General features: G+C 38.4%; 1 protein-coding gene across 4 annotated transcripts in view; it reads left to right on the top strand.

Annotated features, from left to right (window-relative positions):
- The window catches only part of CHCHD3 (coiled-coil-helix-coiled-coil-helix domain containing 3), a 124,348-nt gene that overhangs the window by 22,067 nt on the left and 81,479 nt on the right, over window positions 1-20,802 (top strand). For all 4 annotated transcript variants that reach the window (XM_088165992.1, XM_088165990.1, XM_088165991.1 and 1 more), the window contains exon 4: window positions 12,887-13,031. In XM_088165992.1, coding sequence (XP_088022118.1) covers window positions 12,887-13,031 — 145 coding nt within the window. The remainder of the gene's footprint in view (window positions 1-12,886; window positions 13,032-20,802) is intronic.

Genomic DNA, 20,802 nt, shown 5'->3' with positions numbered 1-20,802 from the left:
TATTTAATTGAGTTAGCTTGATGGAGTATATAATTAGATAGGACTATATTAATGTCCCAGGGAAAAAAAAAAAAAAAAAAAGACTTTTCTCTTTTTTTTTTTTTTTGCATCAGCAATAAAGGAAATCAATAAGTTACAGTGAAATCCCCCCCTCTCCTCTACTGGGCTTTGAGAGGAAAACTTGAGTTATTTTTGAGCTTCTTGAGTGCTCAAGACTTCAGCTAAATGGGATTAAAATATGGAAATATTTGGTTTGCAACTTCAGCATTTTGTCATGAGACACTTTCAGTACCTTCCAGAATTCAGCTTGCAGGGGTTGTGCATTGGTCTGTGAAAGGGAGGGAGCAGATTGGGTAAAATATCAAAATAAATTCATGATGATGATAATAAAGAAAGGAAAAATATCCAAACTTGTTAACAGTTTTATTTCTTTCCTAGTTTTGATTTATTTAATTAATTTTTAGCTGTAGCAAGGATTGTTTTATTATCATTTTTAAACAATATTTGCAATTATAAAAATCTGTTTTTAACAGGGCATAAAGACTTTTTCATCTTGGATGAAACAACTGTAAAAGATGCAGATCTTTTTCCATAAGTAAAAGCTGAATTCTGGTGGAGGTTTGTGTTTTGAAAACATTCAAGAAACTCAAATTATTCAGATAAATTATTTTCTCTTGCATGTGCAGAATGTTCCAGCTGATAGAAACATGGAATAGAAACTGTAATGATTTGTAATATAAATACAAAAACGTTGATGCAGTGTTAAAAAACAGAACAAAAACCCGACTTCTACATTTAAACTTCTTGACCTTGCCCTTGTGATTTATTAATAATTTCATTTCATAACCCACTAATTTTAAGTCAAATCCTGTTGGGATGTGACATAAAAATTAAAGTTTTTACCTCCACATTCATCTTATGGATTGTTTTACCATGGATGGTATATTTTACATGTTTATGTTCTCACTTCTTTCTCTAAATTAGGGTTTTTTCCTAATATTTAAATGAAATAATGTTTAAACATAAAAATAGCTGAAACTTTTGACTGTTTGTTGTCTGATTCCAAACTGCCTAATAGCTGATTTTGATGCTGTTCTCTGAGCAGTGTATGACCACAATTTCATTTGATTGCAAAATATCTTTTACTCATTTCAGACTGTGAAGGGAAGAAATCTAAATTTGAACTTCTAGATAAATTATTTATTCACACATTCATACACAGTACAGATGGGCTGCTCTATATCAAGTTAAAAATCTGTGTTTATTTTGGGGATTAGAGCTGAAGAATGACTCTTAAATTGTATTTTAATGCCATCAACTCTCTAACAATATGACAGCTTTTATTTAACAGGATTTGCAATAATTAATAAAGGAGTGGTTTAGACCCACCTTCGAATGTATTTCCAAAATTCTGCACTGATTCCACTTTCCTTCTCCTTTTACTCAGCCCAACTCTTGTTCCTCACTTTGGTTTTTTTAACGTTTTGAAATGTTTCATCTGGAAAGCATTTTCATTTCAGAAAGTTCATTTAGAAAATTGATTATCATTGATTTACAAGAGAATTTGCAGCGTCTGCAATAGTAACTGTGAGCAGTTAATGTGTCAGAGCTGCAGTCTTAGGGTGATGCTCAAGGGAAAAAAAAAATGAAAGGATGGACACAAAAACTTGAGCTTGACAGTGGTGACAGGAAATAAATGATAATTAAGAGAAGAATTCTGAATAATAAAGAAGAGAAATCCACTCGACTCAATAGACCAATGGGTGGTAATTTAAATTTTGCTTTTTCTCTGCTTATTCTGGACAAACTCAGCAAACCTTTAGCTTTTTATCCTAATTTCTCAAGAAAATGAGAACATTTTTAATGTTATTGCTTTTAGAACAGGCATTGTGGAAATAAGGAAATTTCCTTTTCCCATCAGAGAACAGAGTGGAGTTTATCCACTCCATCCCTTAACTTTGTCCTTGGCTCCAAAACTCTTCATTTCTTGGGCTCCATGATAATGATGGTGCTCAGTAAATCTGTTTTTCAAGTTTGCTTGATGAAAAATGCAGGCAAAGTAAAAAAGTATTTTGAGACAGCAAAAAGAACAACTTCTATCATCAGCATAATGATAAAATTTTAGATACTGCCAACCTCATCAGAGTGCTGGATTCCTCCTCTAAAATACACAAACCACTGCTTCAGAGGCAAGTGATGGATGTGATTTCCCATGGAAATTGAATGTTCCTGAATAATGACTTGCCATTTTTTTCCCCTCCTGAAAATCAGAGAAATTTCAATCTTTTTATTTTGTTAATCATTTAGCTCAGGCTAATTATATTTGGGTGGGGTTCCGTTTTTTTGCTGAGCGAGTGTTTCCCAGCTTCCACTTTTTAAATCTGATTATATATTAATTAATATATGTAGAGTGAGGTGTTTTTGCAAACTGCTGTGCATGGCAGTGCCTTCAATAGTGCAGGAAGTGTATTTCATTCAAATCTTCAATATCTTCATGCCTGGAATTGTTTGGCTGTGCCAGAATCTGTCCCTGTGCACTTTGCTCGTGACTGTCCTGTGATTCCAGGACTTGTCTCTCTTAGAGGAAAAGTCCTGCTGTAAGGAGGAATTTTAAGGCAGGAAAAAGCTTAAAAATAGATTTTGGTTTGCTTTGGTGGCTCTTCACTGCCAGCTCTGTTCTAGAAGTGTTTAAGGTGTGGCAGAGGAGGAGAGGAGAAGGCTCCAGGGAGAGCTCAGAGCCCCTTCCAGGAGAGCTGGAGAGGGACTGGGGACAAGGGACAGAGGGACAGGACACAGGGAATGGCTTCCACTGCCAGAGGGCAGGGGTGGATGGGATCTTGGGAATTAGGAATTGCTGGCTGGGCTGGAATTGCCAGAGAATCCCTGGAATGTCCAAGGCCAGGCTGGACATTGGGGTTTGGATCCCCTGGGACAGTGGGAGGTGTCCCTGCCATGGCAGGGGTGGCACTGGAGGGGCTTCAAGGTCATTCCCACCCAAACCATTCCAGGATTCTCTGGTGGCTTTTGATAACTGAGTTTTTTCTGTGTCTCTGCCATGTCATCACCTGTGACCAGGTGGTGAAACTTGGGTAACTTTTCTCTTGAAAAGCACATGAAAAATCCTTTCCTTGGGTAATGCAGATAGAGCTCATTGAGCATTGCTGGATTCTGTTCTCTGGGCTCCAGAGGGTGTCACATTTTATCTGCCATCAGCTGATTGCAACCTCTATTTGTGACATCCTCATCTGTTTGGAAGAATGTTTCTAAATTGTAAATCAGCTTTGACTTCACCCTGGTGGCACAGAGTGCTCTGTGGTGGGTTATTACAATTGGAACCATTAGATTTTTTTATTTGTTGTTTTGTTGTTGTGTTTCAAGGAGGGTCTGGAGATAACTGCTCATCAATCTGGGGTTTCATTGATGCTCTGAGTGCTTCCCCACAACCTTTTTTTTTTTTTTTTTTTAGTCATGTCTCAGCAGTACATTGCATAAATGATGAGCTCTTAGTAAACCTTGAGTAAAGAGTTGGTGCAGAACAAATTCACCAGTGAAATGTAAAGTGAGAGAAGAATGAAGAAGTGTATTGGACAAGAAGCCTTTGGGAAACTGCAAACCAAAATTGTTATATTAAAATCAATACTGGGGCTTGACCTTTCTGTGCTAGTGGATACTTTAAAACTTCTTATTGATTTCTGTTGTAATGACATGTTTATTCCAGTTTCCTGGCACAGGTGTGGAGAACAAGGGGGGAAATAAAATGATGGATTTCTTTACAGTATTCATTTTATATTTCAGTGAGGTAAAGGTATGAGGAGCATCTTAATGTATCTTCAGTTCATATGGGGAGCGAATTAATTGTGGTGAAAACTTCTTCAAAGCATTCTTTTCTCCTCAATTATTATTTTTTTTCCCAAGCAATCAGCTATGTTGAATTGGGAAACCTGCTTTTTCTTGTAGGATTGTCCTCAGGGGGAACAAAAAGCTCCTTTTTAGGAAATAGTTGTTACTTTGTCTTCTGCCACAGGGACCTGTTGGTATTGTTTGGATTAAGTGGGAAGAGAGTCTGGAAAACTCCATCTTCTCTGCTGCTGAGAGTCAGAGGAAAAGCTGGGAATACTCTGAAGCAGTAAAAGTGATGAGAATTCTTTTGACTTGGGATAGCTCAAAAATAAAAGTTTCATATCTCGTGACGAGAAGCTGCACTGGTTTAGTAAAACCAGAGATCCCAACTGATAATCACATTGAGGAAGGCAAGGTGATTTTTTAGGGGCAACTGATTTGATAAAAATTTAAAATAAACCCTTTTTCTTGGAGTGCCAAAAGGTCCCTTCAGCCTCAGGGCTGTGGAGTCAGCAGTGGATTTTGGCCTCACTTCCCACCTTGAGTTCCTCCCATTTTTTCCTTCCCAGCTGTTCCATCTCTCCAACATTTTTCCCCCCTCTCTCAGCAGACATTTCCCTTGTCTGATCTCACCCTCAGCAAAACATTGAGCAGTGGATTTGTTCCTCAGCAGCTGTAATATTCCTGAGGTCTGTAGGATTACAGGATAATTCTGCTGGGTTGTGGGAAAAGAGGGAACAGGAGGGTCAGGCTGGGCCAGGGCTGTCCCTCTGCAGGTGAGGGAAGAAGCCAGGATGAAGTGTGAAGGAATTTGGGATTTAAACAGAGGTTTAACTCTGAAATAAGTACAGTGAGCAGGTGAGATGTTGGAGCTGGTGCTTTTTTGAGAAAGTTTAGTGTGTGATTTTTACCTGCAAAATGCCAAGGAAGCATAAAAATGTTGATGAAGTTAGGAAGTACCAAACTGCTTTAGAAGCCTGTTCAGGTTTTATTGTTTTCAGTGAAAAAAAGTTATTGTTTTCAGAAGAAAAAAGGTGTTTGGCAATGGCAGAGTTACTTAACTCTCCAAGATTTCCTGCTCTGATTCTCCATTAATAGCATTATGTCTGGCTCTCAGGATATGGAGAGATGAATCTTGGAGATGGGAGGTGGAAATTGGAGAAAGCAGAGCTATAATTCACTCTTGCCTTTATAAACCCCAATTTCCAAGGGATTATTTTTCACTTGGATTTTAAAACCTGCCATCTCAGCTGACAACTTGGATACCAAGCTTCATCTTGATCAGTTTATTTCTAGGAGAGATGGGAAAATGACTTGGAGCCAGTGAGAGAGCATCCACAAAAATAATCCTGCTTCATAGTTTCACATTCAGGTAGGAAAGAGAAAAACTATTCTCACCCCCTGGCAATTTTAAACAAACCTTTGCTTTCAAACTTCTAAGTTCTTTCATTTTAAAAAGCAGCAAATGAGCAGCAGGGAAACACTTAAAAATAATAATAACAATAATAATGATACTAATAAAAATTTTTCTGTCACTTCATTTTTACAGATAATTAATGTTGTCATAATTCCCAGGACTGCTTTTTCAGATCCCAAGGGGAAGGATATTAAGTTGGAAAGTAATTTCAAGTGGAGCTATGTGGCTAGCTAAACATACAGAAATTATGTAAAGCAGTTTTCCAATTCTGACTCGAATTTTCCACGTGCCTCTGGCATAAAGGTGGGAATTTACTCATCTATTTTATCTCTATATGATACTGATCTAAATGCACATATTTTAAAAGCAGTGGCTTTATGAAGTGTAATTAAAAATCCCCTCAAACAACCTGCCCCCCCATTTCTACTCATCCCTCCTCCTTCCAACACCAAACTGCCCCAAAAAACACCCCCACAACTCAGGAATCTCCAAGAAAACTCAACCACTGACAAGAGTCACTGTCCTTGTTGCTCTGAGTGTTCACAAGCTGTCCATGGAAGTGCTGTTGATAAATTGAATTAATTGGAGGAAGTTGAGTAGATAACTGAGTTTTGAAATGAGTCTCTTGGATCTTCTCATCAAGCACTGGCACAGAAAATCACGTGGCCATTAGCAGGGATTTTTCACTGGCAGATGTTAGGCTGGGGTTAGGAAAGCAGCTGGGAAAGGGAAAGGGATGATGAGGATGTTGTGCTGGATGGTGGGGCTTGGTCTGAGTGTTTGGGTGATGGGACAAGGCTGGTGTTTGAAACAGGGGGAACTGAGGCACTGATGGTTATGTGGGACGAGGTGGAAAATACTGTTAAAATTGGATTTTCTCTGTTTTCTTGGATTTGAGATGGGACATAATGGAATCACAGAAACGTGGGTTTGGGATGGGAGGGACCTTCAAGATCATCTCATTCCACAGGGGCAGGGACACCTTCCACTGTCCCAGGGTGCTCCAAACCCAATGTCCAGCCTGGCCTTGGACATTCCAGGGATCCAGGGGCAGCCACAGCTGCTCTGGCAATTCCAGCCCAGCCAGCAATTCCTAATTCCCAAGATCCCATCCATCCCTGCCCTGTGGCAGTGGAAGCCATTCCCTGTGTCCTGTCCCTCTGTCCCTTGTCCCCAGTCCCTCTCCAGCTCTCCTGGAGCCCCTTTAGGCCCTGGAATGTTCTGGAAGCTCTCCCTGGATCCTTCCTTTCTCCAGGGGAACATTCACAGTTCCATGGATTCCTCCAGCTCCACGTTCTCCTGCTGTTGAGGGTCCCAGAGGTGGACACAGAACTCCAGGTAGGAATTCAGCCTAAAGAAAGATCAGAATCCCTTGGTCCCTTGCCCTCCTTGTCTCTGCTATCCAACATGTCCCAAACTCATGTGGGAGTTGTGTGACAGTGTGGGATGGACCAAAAATGAGGGAGGAGTTACTGGGATGGGAAAAGGTCACCAGCAGTTCAGGGATCAGTGTTGGAATCACTTCACTGTTCTCAGTACATGGATAATGAATCAAGGGCTAATTTATATGCATGTGTGGCAAATGTTAAGGAGGAGCAGTCACCCTGAGGAAGAAGTGGATATGGAATAAAGTGATGGAGTTCTCATTAAATTTAATAATGTGAAGTTCAAGCATAATTGCTCAGAAGTGTGATCCCTTCCCTCTCCTGCCTGCGCCAGAGTCAAGAGAGCTCTTGGTCAGTTGTGATGGATTTGTCAGAGAGTTTTAAATGCTGCCGGTTCTGGTGGGTAAAGTGGGGCCAATTTGGGTCACATTTGACTGGTTTTGCACTAAGGCCTCATGAAATGATGATAAATCTGGGTTTGATGAGCTGTGTGATGCTTTTTCAGTTCATATTCTCATGATGTTAAAGCTTCGGCATTTTGAGTTTGGATTTGGAGTCTTGAAATCATGGAATCTTTTAGGTTGGAAATTCCTTTAAGATGGAGTCCAGCACTGCCAAGCCACCACTAAACCACATCCCCAAGTGCCACATCTTCAAATTGTTTAAATCCCTCCAGGGATGGGGACTCCCAACACTCCCTGGGCAGCTGTGCCAGGGCTGGACAGTCCTTTCCATGGAGAAATTTCCCCAATATCCAAGCTAAACCTCCCCTGGCGCAGTTTGAGGCTATTCCTTCTCTTCCTCTCCCTGTTTCCTGGAATTAGATCCCAAATTCCACCCTGGCTGTCCCCTCCTGTCAGGGAGTTGTTCAGAGCCACAAGGTCCCTTCTGAGCCTCCTTTTCTCCAGGCTGTGCAGTAAGAGCACCAGAAATTCGAAGGCAAATTTTTTTTTTTACACCATGGCTTTCAGGTGCAGAAAAATTATATTTTCTGTTAATATTTGCATCATCTGAAAGATTGAAAAGTGAAATTTAAAAGCAGTTGTTAGAATGTGGTTGTTACTAATGTTAGGAACAGCTCCTGTCACTTGTGCTGTGCAAATTCTTATGTGAGTGGAGAATAATGTTTTTAATGAGTGAACAGTGGTAGAAACTTCAGTTTTGAAGAACTTTTTTTGTGTTTCCTGAGACCTGACCTTGCAGCTAATTTGTTTCCCTATCTCTGTCCTTAGCTACGTGTTTGTAAAATCAGATGAACTCGAGGTAATTCCTCCCACTTTGCAGACAGGTGAAATGGAGTTGGAGAAATCTCCAATTTCACACCTCTCAGGGCTCAGCTCAGCTTGGAGTTGTTTTCCTGACATCTCTCACATCTTTTCAAATCACTCGTTTCGGCTCCGGCCGTTCCCAGCCGCCGCTTTGTCGCGGCGCATCCCTCGTCGCGCTCATGAAATATTGAAACTCGGCACTCACTAACGTTATTCACTCATTAATATTGCAAAGTCACCTAAACACGTTGCTCAAAACGTTTTGGGATCCTGTGTGAGTCTGTCAGGAGGAATTAAGGAGCTTGTTGGGGTCCAAGAAAGCAGAAAATCTGGTGAATCCTCTTTGTTGTATCTTTTCTCCGCTTGGACTAAATATTTGGGTTCCATATTAAATGATACCTCATTAATTTTTTTCCCTAATTCATAGAGGGCAGGATGATTTTCCTGATAGTGGAACTTTGGAACAGGCAATATTTTGATTTTTGCTTGGTTGGAAGTGATGAAAAATGACACAGTTCATGTTTTAGGCTTGAGTGAGTTTATCTGTGGAACGCCACAGATCCATCAGATTGTGTAGCTTGGAGACTGTAATAAAGATAAAACAACTGGCAAGTAATCACTGCCCCAAAAAATAGCAAAAAGGAAATGCTTAGCCTTTGATAGTGTCATAAATTTTCAATATCTGAAAATAAGGGTTGGAAATGACAAATCACTGTATTTCTCTGAGAGTATTGTTTGGCAGTTTTGGATTTCTGTGGATTCTTGATTAATGTAGAATAAACTATGAAGTGGCTATCAGAGCACAAAACTAATATTTTTCAGCTTTTCTCAGTGTGTTGCTGTTGTCTCTGAATTAAAAGGTGCTTTTTTCTTAATTAACATCTGCAGGTGTTTTTCAAGAACAACAGAAATGGATATTTGAAAGTAAACAAAAGAGGGAGTTCTTGTGGATTTGGAATTAAATTACTCATCTTGTTATTGTGGCTAACAGGGGTCATGCTGGGCATGAGGAGAATCCCGGGCCATAAATCCACATGGCAAAATTAACAATTTGCTTTTCTTGAACTTAATTAAAAACTAGATGTGAAAAAGGTGGAAACTACTTGGAGTGCAGCAAAGTTTTATAGAGTTTTCTTTTTTAGAGTGTATTTTTGTATTTCTTGGGATACAGAAAACTCCTTGGCCCTCTGAGATGCTTTCTTGTTTGAGTCTTAAATTTCCATTTTTGTGTTTCAAATTCGAATTTCTAATTGGAAAGTTCTGTATTTGACTTTTCTTATCTTGTTGGACTTGATATGGTGGAGTCAGTTATTAATTTTAAGTCATGCCTTAATTGAGAAATTCTTTTTCCTCGTTTTGTTTTGTGCTATTGTATTGTTATTACTTGACTTTAAGAGATGTGGGTTAAGCATTTCAGTGTGTCTTGGAAAATGCTTTGAAATATTTGATAAATTCACAGGTAAATTCTCTTGTGCTTAATCTTTCATGTAGGACATTCACAGTTGTAACGCTGTAGAATAACAAATGCCACTAAAATCCCACATTCCCTGCTCTTCCAGAAAGAAAAGAGAGGAATAAAAAGAAGGAATGCAGAAGCAGAAATGTTATTTTGGTGAAATATTTTCCCTTTGGTCTGAAGCTCTGCTGGAGAGGAGATTGGAATGGGTTTGATCATATGTATTTGATTTCTGTACTTCCTCAGAAAATCTAAATTAACAAAAAAATGGCTATTTATTTATATTTAAAATCTATTTTAATATTTTTATATTTTTTATATCTGGGAGTGTCTTCCAGAATTCTTTTTGCTTGTTGTTGTGTGATTGCTCCTCGAGGTGACGTGGTGGCTTTAGTGTTCAACCTGAGCCAAATCTGATTTAGAGGTGGAATGTACTGCAAACATTATTTTGATTAAAGTGACTTCAGGACTTAAAACAGTCAAAAATCTGTCTTACAGTGGAGCCTAAACATGACAATGTGATAACAAAAATACTCACATTCTTGTTATGCCCCTCTGACAGGAATAAATCTTCTGAGATGTCTAAATCCTGGGTGATTGGTTTATCAGGATTTACCCATCCTCTTACAAAAAAAATTACAGATATATAAATTTTCTACATAGCATTAAGTTAAGAGTGTTGAAGTTCTCAACGACAGGGCTGGGAAAAGGCAGGAATTGTTGCTTTTTTTTTTTTTGTGTTGGTTGTGTGCTATAAAGCAGTTGAGAAATGAAATATTGTGAAGTGTTAACGCAGACTTTAACTGGAGCTGCTCCTTAATGCTTTATGTGTGTTTTCCAATAGCACCATGAGAAGTGATTGCCTTGCATGCCACACTTCATTAAATCAGCCACTCCACGCTTCTTAAAGCAGTATTTCATAATTATTTAGAAGGATTTTATTCAAAAAGATATCAATTGTGTGGGGAAAATGTATAGCCAGCAGCCTTTTCTGCTGCTTCAGCAGCGTTTTGAACATCCTTTCTGTACAAATGATCAGTGTAACACTCTCTGTTGTCTGTGCTCAAACACAAGGACCATTATCTTGAGCCTTTATCTCTGCTGTAATTAAAAATGTCACTTGAAAAATTCCTGTGGAATTCCTGGAGCAGTGACAAGTTGTGCTGTTTAACTCCTCGCCAATCGCAGAGTTGCCTCTCTCTATTTTATTATTATATATATATATTTTTTTTTTTAACTTTTGCCTAGATAATAATATAATTTATTACTGTAGATCCAGCTGATGTTTGCCTTTATTCAGTACACACTGAATGCCAGGAAAATGAATTTGTAATGCCAAGGGAGGAAAAAAAAAAATAAAAGAATCCTACTGGAGGTTGATGCAGGCGAGTGTTTGCGATCAGCGGGATGTGCCGAGTGTTTGTTTCATTAAGCTCCTACAAGCCACCCAATTATGGAACTCAAATAAATGAAAATTACTTCAAAATCCCGCTTATTTTGTTAAAAACTCTGCTGAATTTCAATCAGTTGTGGTGGCTGTTTAGGAATTTTGTTTTGTGAGTAAAAACTGCGCTAAATGAAAGTTTGGTGGATGCTTGAGGAATTTAACTCGTGTTGCGTGATCCTGGTCACACAAATGAGGGTGAGAGTTGATAAAAAAAGACTTGAAATTTTTGCTTGAAGGTGCTGCCAGGAAAAGTCTTGGATGTAAAAAAAATTCCTTTTTGGCCTAAATTGTATAAAATTTGATAATGAAATAGTGTCATTTTCTTTTATGGTAGAACACCCTGCAAGAAAAGGGAAAGGGAGGAAAAAGCCAAACAGTAAAATGCTTTTTTTTTTTTGACTGAGGTGGCCTGAGTGTCTTGATCTAGATTTAAATGGCAGATTAGGAAGAAGATCTAATTTGATGTAAAGAAGAATTAAATGTAAATATCTGCGTGTTTTGTTTTGGGATGTTTGGGTGTTTTTTGTTAGTGAGGGGTTTTTTTGTTTTGCTTTTAATTTTTCGGAGTTTATAACGTGGCAACTTTTGGCTGGATTTTTCAGCTAGTTTATATGTAAAGTATACTTCACATCTTTTAATTGCTATGTACAGCAGCATAAAGAAGAGCCATTTTTGAGGGAAAATCACTTGCAGGAGGTCAAATCCAAGAAGGATGAGGAAGGATTTCCTTCAGTCTTAGGAAGCATTAAATGCTCTATCTCTCTCTGTTGCTCACCAGAAAAAGGTGCTGAGACTACTATTTTGACACTTTATTCCTTTTTATACAAAACATGATTTCTCCAATCCAAAAGACAAGCAGCATGTTTTGACTGTGCCGTGTGAAGGATTGTTATGATTGTATGAAGGATTTGTTATATCAATCCTGCTGGAGTAATTTGGGGGACCTTGGGAAATCACTTAATGGAATTTGGTCCATGTCTGCATAATCTGACTTTTTTTCTTTTTTTTTTTTTTTTTTTTTTTTTCCTGGAGTAATTGAAGATGCAGCTTAATAAACTTTTATAAAGATTCCCAGTTGGTTGCTGCATTTCAGAGGGTTTGGAGCTGAGCACTGAAGTAATACATCTTGTAATTGTCTTTTTTCCTCCCTACCTCACTTAAATGCATTCCCTGGGGAAGAATCTAATGTACTCTAATGCTGGTACCTTTTACAAAGTGACCCGACTCATTAGGATTTGTTCTCCAGAGCTCCCTTGACAACAGATAAATGCACTGAGAATATTGAAGCTTCCTCTCCATCACTCTTCTAAAAAAAAAAAAAAAAAAAAAGAAAAAAAAAAATCTATTTGAAACCCAGCATTTCGTAGCTCCATTACTGCTCTGAGTTCTGTTCACAACACACAAGTTTTATTCACCGAGCGATTTCCAAGTGTTTCCATGAAAATGAGACACAGTGTGCTTGTCTCAAGTACTCCATTGCAGGTTTCAAATCTATTTATGGCTTGTGACATAGAAATGTTGAGAATTTTCTGGGCCTGAAGTTGCCTTTATTAACTCTCTTGCAACAAGTTCAATAACTATTTTCTCTCCTCCTGTCAAATCGCTGGGGAAGGTTGATTATGGATCTTTGTGGAGCTTGGGGAATGGATGAAGTCCTTGGGTTTATGGTTGTTTAGAGGGAGGAAAGCACTTTGCCAGTGCAGAAAAGCTTTTAGGTGGAAATTGAGTGCCTGCTGGCTGGTGGGGAAAGGATTTTCCTGGAAAAAATGGTTCCATAAAATCAAAACCCAGCCAACCAACAGAGTTCTCTGCACCTTACTTAAAAATTTATTTCATTGAATCAGTTCTAATTTATACGATTTAATGAACAGTGATGTCAAAACTTGTGATTTATGTGTATTCAGATTTTGATACTTCAATTTAAAATAAACCTCTGGATTATTTTCGTGAATATTTGTATTTAAGTATCTGAAGAAACCATGAGTACAAAACTTTCCAAGTGACCTCTCTGCTTTGAAACTCCACTTGGAAAATAGATTTTGGAATTTTCTCTCAGCCTCAATCTCCCTGCAGGTTGACCCAAGAGAAGATGTACGTTCGGGATGAGTTTGGCAAACTCCTGGAACGGGAGAGGATCTCCAGCAACGAGCACCTGACCCGAGCCATCCTCCGCGAGAGAGCGGCCACGGAGGAGGAGAGGCAGAAGGCTCAGCGCTTTGTGAGTGCTCAGAATTTCCCACAAATCACTATTTGCCAAGCAGCTCTCTCCCCTCAGGCTTATTTGTGTTTATTTTTATTTTTTTTTTTAATTTATTTTAGTTTTACGTTGGTTTTTTGTTTTCGGTTAGCGTTGGGAATTGAAGCGCGAGAAATGAGGTTTTGGGTTCAGACTCTGGTTTTTGTTAATTTTTATCATAGTACAGGGAGTGCTACAGCTACCAGCTAAAAGTGAAAAAATGGAGGTGTTAGAAGGTCTTTTAAAGCTAAACAGTTCAATTAAAAGCTAACAGCTAAATTATTTTTACTTTTGACTTAATGACTGAACACCCGTGACCTCCGCTCCGGCATTTTCCATTCAAAATAAAAATAATTTAATGCAAAATTATATTCTTTTACAATTCACAAATGATTATTTTACAATTTACAAATGATTTTTTTACAAATTCTTTTATTTTACAAAAAAATACTACTTCAAACTAAGAAGAAGGAACAAGAAGGGAAAAAAATCCAACACCCCTGAACTTCTGTCTTGTTTCATACCCATTACATTCTATTTTAAAACCCTAAATTTCAAACCTTTCACTAATGCTCAAATTACACACCAGTGATTTTAACTCCATCACTCAATTTTGGAAGCCTTCTCCAAGGCCTCAGGTCAAAAGCAGAGTTCTCCTTGGGTCAGTGCCTGAAAGCACAGAAAGCTCAAAACTCCCAGCACAGCCCTATTGGTAGAAGAAAGGAGCAGATCTCATTATTTCTTTTTTTTTTTTTTTTTTTTTCATGACTAAGTAGCAGCATGTCATTTTATTTTGGTCAAATATCCCTTTTTAAGGGGTTTTGCTGCTCGTTTCCAATTTTGGAATCAGCTCAGTGAAAAATTCTGTTTAAAAAGAATCATCTCTCATTAGAGCTGATGTATCAAAGCTTCCTGACAAGGAAATTGGAGCATATGGTTGGCTGTTTTCCTCAGAAAACTGACATTTTACAGTTCAGTCCATTTCAAATGTCTGACAGATTTATAACTTCCTTTATGGAGTGTTTGCTTGCTGTAGTGAGTCTCTATTGACTCTTCTTTCTAACAATAATCATTATTATCTGAGGTGGGAATATGCCTTAAAAACATAAATCTGCTTGAATGTGAATACTAAAGAAATTGGTATTTTCAAGGCAAAAAGTTTAAAATACTTAATGTGAGCACTGCTATGAAAATAAATGGGAATTACTTATGTCAGCAGCAGCATAAATATTTGTTGGGTTCTCTAAATCTGAAGTAAAATCCAAAGTTTTTAAGGTTTATGGGTTGGTATCTTAGAAATCAATCACTTCAATAAGCAATAGCTTTGTGCTGTGGGAGTTAAAATCTGATGTTCATGTTATTTTTCCAAATCCCAATTTCAAACCAAACCAATTCCACCTCAGTATTGGTATTTTTTTCCAGCCATTTCTGGATCCTTTTTTCACCTCTGTGGTACCGTTATTATTGAAGAATAATTTCAGTGTTGTAAACAAACGTTTAATATTTTGTCATTGTAAAACATGGGAACAAAGGAGAATGGGAAGGAATTATGACCAAGGTACAGCCTCAGTTATATTCCTTAAATCCTTGGATTCTTAATATTGTGTAGGAGAGATAAGGGTTTTGTGGCCTGGAGCTAATGAGGAGTTGAAGATTTATAATGGAAACTATTATTTGTATAATTACTGGGGGTTTGCATCTTTTTCTCCTTACTCTGGTGATTTTAGGAAGCACAAGCTGGATTTCTCCTCAGCCAAATACTCGAGAAAATTCTTTATTATGGATATGGAACTGCTTTATTTAGTTATTTGGCTGCTTCATTTTCACTTGCTTCAGAATATCAAAGTTAGCAGTTGTGTCATCTTGGTTTTGATCAATCTTCCTGGTTCCAGCTGGGAAATTTGGAAATATCTGGTGCAGGTTTGTTATCACCACTGCAGATTTGCCATTTGCACTGGAGCTTGTTCATTCTTTGAAATGTGTACCCTGAGATTACAAAATAGCAAGAAGGTTTTGTCTGTTTGTTCCCTTAAATATGAAAATATTGAGTAATTCTCACATTCCTAGAAGTCAGCTCCTTTATTTTCTTGTAATTGGTCAGATTTTTTTTTTTTCTTTTGGCTTCATTGCTTACCCTACCTATGCATTTATTTCCTGTATCAAACCTGAATTCAAAATACCACAGGGAAATGTATTTCTGTGTATCCTTTGTCAGGTACTGTGAGGAATTCTGTGTTCTAGTAAACTGCTACAGCAGGTTTGTATTTTATGGTGCCCAGATTTGATTTGTTAGACTCTTCTTGGGGAAAAACAAAACTGTTCCTGAAGTTTCAGCGGCAAAAATAAATTCCTTTGCTGCTGCTAAATTGTTCAAATTGTGCAAAGGAAAAGAAATTACGGTGAGAAAGGAAGAATTTTGAGTTTTCCTTGTAGAGGGTGCAAATTCAGGTTTTAATAAATAGATGTGAAATGCAGTCATATTTCTCATTCTTGAAGAATTTTAATACCACCTGCTGCTTATAATCTCAGAAGGAAGAAATTTGTAGTGTTAGCATCCCAAAAGTTAGAATTAGCTCTTTATACAAAAGTTACACTTTTACAAAATTTATATAAAAGTTCAGCTTTCTACAAAAATTAATAAAAAAAGGATGAAATTATGTGTTAATACCTGAACTACTTTGATTCTGTGACATGTCCCAGGAAGTGCCCTCAGTTCAGGGGAGCTGACAAGTGGCTGCTGTGATGTCACCTCCTGCAAAAAACATATTTTGGCGTGATCCAAAGCTTTGCAAAGCACTAATTGTGACATTTGTGCCAGCAAAAGTAGAAATTATTGTTCAGAGTGGAATTTCCAGCCCCTGGAAATCCCTTGTGGTGTCAGTGTGAGGATTTAATCAACTGTTGGTGCTTAACTCAGCAGAAATGAAGGCAGCAGCTGTCGATTCTTTTCAATGCCACTGACTGGGAGCGTTTTGGACACAGCCTGGCTCTCCTCATCTGAAAAATTTGGGAATATGTCTTGGAAAAGTGATGCTCTCGAGGTGCTGGGGAAGTCTTGGATGTCCTCTGGCCTCTCCCCCCTGTCTGGCTGTGGGATATTGGACCCTGGGATGAGCTGGACCTGGGGAAAATGAAGATGGGGAGACCCTGGCACAGTTTTCCCAGAGAAGCTGTGGCTGCTCCATCCCTGGAGTGTCCAAGGGTGGCACTTGGAGCACCCTGGGGTGGTGGAAAGTGTCCCTGCCCATGGCAGGGGGTGGAATGAAATGATTTTTCAGATCCCTTCCATCCCAAACCATTCTATAATTCCAAGATTATCTTTTTTTTTTTTTCTCTCTGCTTTCCCCCTCATCTTCAGAGCTGTTTCCTGGCCTGTTGTCAGGGTTGGGTGCAAAGGGTGCTTTGATGATGAAGAATTTATTTTCTTCTCTGCATTTCTCCTTTCCTGTCATGTCAGTGCAGATATGAACTGAGGCAAATATTTCACAAACCCATCCTGGAGCCCTTTCCAAATGCAGCCAATCTGCTTTATAACAACTCCAAAAAACAGCTCCAATGAGGAAATTGCAGAGGGCAATTGTCAGGGAGGGCAAAATGAGAACTGCTTGAACTGGCCTTGCCACCAAACGAGGTGGTTTTTGTACCTTTAGCTTCACTCACTTTGGAGCTGTGACATTTGCAAAGCATCTCAAGTGAAATGCTGGTGAAAATCACTTTGTGATTTCACCAAAGGACAAAGTGCATCGTGTGCTCCAAGGCAGCAACTGCAGCTGGTTAAAAATGCTTCTTTTTTCTCCAAGCTCTCAGTGTGGATAGGATGTTTTTTTTCTGCCCATCCCTCTTGAAAAAAGGCTTCAGAATAAATCAAATCTTCTATTTTAGCCCAGCCATAAAGAATTTTGATGGTGGTGTGGTTCTCTGTAGAAGAGGGTGAAGCTGAAGGTCCTTATGATGGCTCCGAGAATATTTTTATTATATTTTGTCACTTAGACCTGTTCTCTGCCATGTTTATTATTGGAGATATTTGCAGCAAATCTAAAAATTGTGCCTAGCTGTGTTGGGCACAGTCTTGTAGAGTGGCTTTCAATGTGATGGCTTTGCCATAAATAGTTTATTGATGTTCCATCACTCGAGTCATTATGAAAGTCAGGGTGAGATGAGGAGAATATGGAGTAGGAAATCAATAGTTGCCCAAAGTGCAGAGGACCTGTTGTATTTCCATCTCCTGATAATGACCTGGAGTTTACTGTGAACACATTTGCTCCTCTGTCTGGACTGAAATGAGTTGTCATTAGGAGCCTGTATGTTAGAAAATGGTTTTATTGAGCTGCCAATGACATTAAAGTCTCATTTCCCTTTGAAGAGGCACAGAAATATTGTTCTGTTCATGTGCTGTAACCAGAACATTAAAATTTGATTATTGCTATCATTAGAAGTCTGTATCCATACTAATGCAATTACATCTATTTGCCCATGTGTTGTTCCAGGCTTTCATTGAAGCACCTGTTTGAGAATGAAATCTGTTGGTGCTGAGGAATCTCATTGTTTTGTAAATTATTTTCTGCACAAGAAGTTCTATCAAAAAATTCCTCGCTCAAAAAAAAAAAATCAATTTGGTAGAAGTATCTTTATATTAAAAAGCACTTTTTTTTTGCACTTTAGGTCACTGTGATAATCAGATTATTGGAGATTTTTCTCCCTAACAAAATCCTATTTGAGATGTGAAGTTCTTTTACTTCTCTGAGCCCTGAAATCAATAGACAAAATACATTCCTGGCCATATCAGAGCTGAAGTGTGTTGAGTTATGTGAGGAGGAAATCTGACCTGTTGTCATAATTGAATATACAGGTTGTTAAAATGGAGTTTTTTGCTCCTCTGTGCCTGAACTGGTTTGGTGTTTCCCCCATCACCTTGGGGTGACTGGTCCCAGTCAATGCCCTCCCCTTTGGAGCTGCATTTATTTTTCCTGTCCTCAATTCATTAACTTTGTCATGAGGACATTCCCTGTTTTCCATAAACAGATTAAATCCTGACCCTTCCTGCTCTTTCCAACCAGGCCTGGACAAACCATATTTTAAGGATGACTTCACTAGGAAATACCAGGGGGGAGAATTAAATGAGTTAAGGCATTAGTTCTCAAGAGAAAAGTCTGTTTACAAACCTGCAGTATTTATTACATACCTCATTTAGCTCATTCATCATTTTAATAGAAAAATGAATCTTTTTAGATGATTCTGAAATAATTTGAGGTAAACTACACAGCCTGAGGCAAAACAGGATTGCTTGGTGCAGGGAGGGCTTTTGGAGAAGCAAGCACTAGCAGGAGACTGTAATTCACAATTTATGGCAGTAAAAATACCAAAGGCTCATATTTGAACAGGAGATTTAAGGTTTGGGAAGCACATGGTACAAAATTAAATCTACTGGCAGTTGTTTTGTCTCTTGTTCCTCAGTTTTATAATTTAGAAAGTAGAAATTTTTCAGGAAACCTCGTTGAAAGTGGACATCTGGGGAATTTCACTCATAAAATCTTATTTAGTCCTATGCACATGGTTAAATTTGTGATTTTTTTTTATGGTTTAGAAGCAGCAGTTTTGTTGCAGCAAAATCTCTTTTTCCTGTGGGCAAAAGAAAGCTGGATTTGGTTGTTCCTGTCATAGAAGAGAGGAGGAAGAAAGTGTTTTGGAATATTGAGGATGGGATCCATCTTATTTTTTTTTGTGTTTCGTTTTTGGGAGAAAGAAGTTTGGTTGAGTTTTAGAGAAGGAAGTGGAATACAATGAGCAAGACATTTATATTTGGAATATACACAATTCTACTGCACTGTTTATTCCTTGGAATAAACAGAATATTGCTCCTTTGCTTCCTGTCTCTCCTGGCACACATTGCTTTTCCTCTTTTTTTTGGCATTTCTGCTGCAGCACTGAAAGTTTTGGGTTAGAAATTCAGGTATTTGGGGTAGATCTTTTAGGGGATCTTAAAACAGGTGATGTGAAACTCTACAGTGTGAGCAAGAAGCTCCTGTTAAGCAAATAAAGTTGGTAATTTTCTCCTCAGTAAGAAAAGAGGTTGCCTGTCACATGTTTGCAAATCCTGAGTGATTTTCTTAGCTGGCCTTGAAGAAGTGAAAACCCATTTGATGTCTAAAATGAACAAGTGAACAGTTTTCCCTCCACCTTGATAGAGGAAAACTGTAAAAATAATTTAAAATAGCCTGTGGGTGGGTGCTGGAGTTGGAATCCCTGTATGATTTGTCACATAAACTGGTAAATAAATGTTTTATTTCCTCTCTGAAATCGCCATGAAGGGCCTGGGAACCACAAGTTGCCTTTTCCTGGGTCTCTCTTCTGTCCCTTTACAATGCCCATGCTGACATTCAAAAAATTTATTTCAGTGGAACAATAGAAATAATTTTCCCCTTCCTTCAGCATTTCACTTGGCAACATGTTATAGATGTATTTTTTTAATAATTTTTCTATGTAACAGTTAATGGCTTTTTTTTTCCCTCCGTGTCAAAGTTTGACAGACAGGAAAACCATGGTAAAATGAGAATTTTGAAGGCAAGCAAAGTACAGAGAAGGAGCATTTATTCTCTTTAAGCTTTCTTTTTGAATGGTGAATGTGTTTTGATAGTCAAGCAGCATTTAAAACATGTTATTTTTTAATTCTTATATAGCAAACCCCAAGATATTTGACTGAAGCAAAATTAATCACTGTGTTATTTCAGCATTCAGATGAAGATCTAGTGCTTTACAAAGCCTGCTGCTCCATCAATTTGTTCTTTGGGTTGAATTCAAATTGAGTTCATTTTTATAGATTCACTGCATAATACTCTGCTCTCTCCTCCCTCATTCATTAACCAATTTGTTCGTGCTACTCCTTTTTTATTGAACGGTAACAAAATTGCTGTGCTATCTCCCCAAATGAATATCATCATTCCTTGTCATGCATGGGCAAAAAATAAAGCTAATAATCCCTTTTTCCACACACCTTCCCTCTACCAGGGCCAAGTCTTGTTATTGCCCTGGAGGTAGCACGAGAAGAAGGTTTTAAATACAGTTCTTTGTGGTGAAATATTCCAAGCCAGGCTCCTTTTGATTACTTGTGGGCCTTTGGAGCGTGTACACCGTGGCAGTTGTGTGACACTACAAAAACCACATCAAAGCCTTGTCAGGGCTTGTCCTTGTACATGACACATTGCAAATACATGCAAGGGATTAAAACTGTTCCCTTGGCACCAAGCACGATGTGGGTGAGGCTGCTCCACTCAACACAATTGCCTGGGCCTCTCTTACTCTGACTTTTATTCAATATTTCTTTGCTCTCAGGTTAAGTTGGTTTCAGGTAGGGATAGATTTACTTGTCTCCTTTAGTGTCTTCATTTTGGGTTGAATTACCAGATTTAGGTAAATACAAAATGTGTTCCTTTGACACCGGGCTCAGAGCATGATGAGAGCGAGGCTGCTCCACTCAACACAACAATCTCCTGGGCCTCTCTGACTTTTATTCAATATTTTTTGCTCTCAGGTTAAGTTGGTTTCAGGTAGGATATATTCACTTGTGTCTCATTTTGGGTTGAATTACCAGATTTAGGGAAATACAAAACGTGTTCATTTGACACCAGGCTCCGAGAGCGACGTGGGCAAAGCTCCTGTACTCAACACAACAATTGCCTGGGCCTCTCTTACTCTGACTTTTATTCAATATTTCCTTGCTCTCAGGTTAAGTTTGTTTCAGGTAGGGATAGATTTA

The sequence above is a fragment of the Sturnus vulgaris genome, chromosome 5 (assembly GCF_052056855.1).
Source record: "Sturnus vulgaris isolate bStuVul1 chromosome 5, bStuVul1.hap1, whole genome shotgun sequence".
NCBI lineage: Eukaryota > Metazoa > Chordata > Aves > Passeriformes > Sturnidae > Sturnus > Sturnus vulgaris.
The sequence above is the reverse complement of the archived record's forward strand: the minus strand, read 5'-3'. Positions and strand labels throughout refer to the sequence as shown.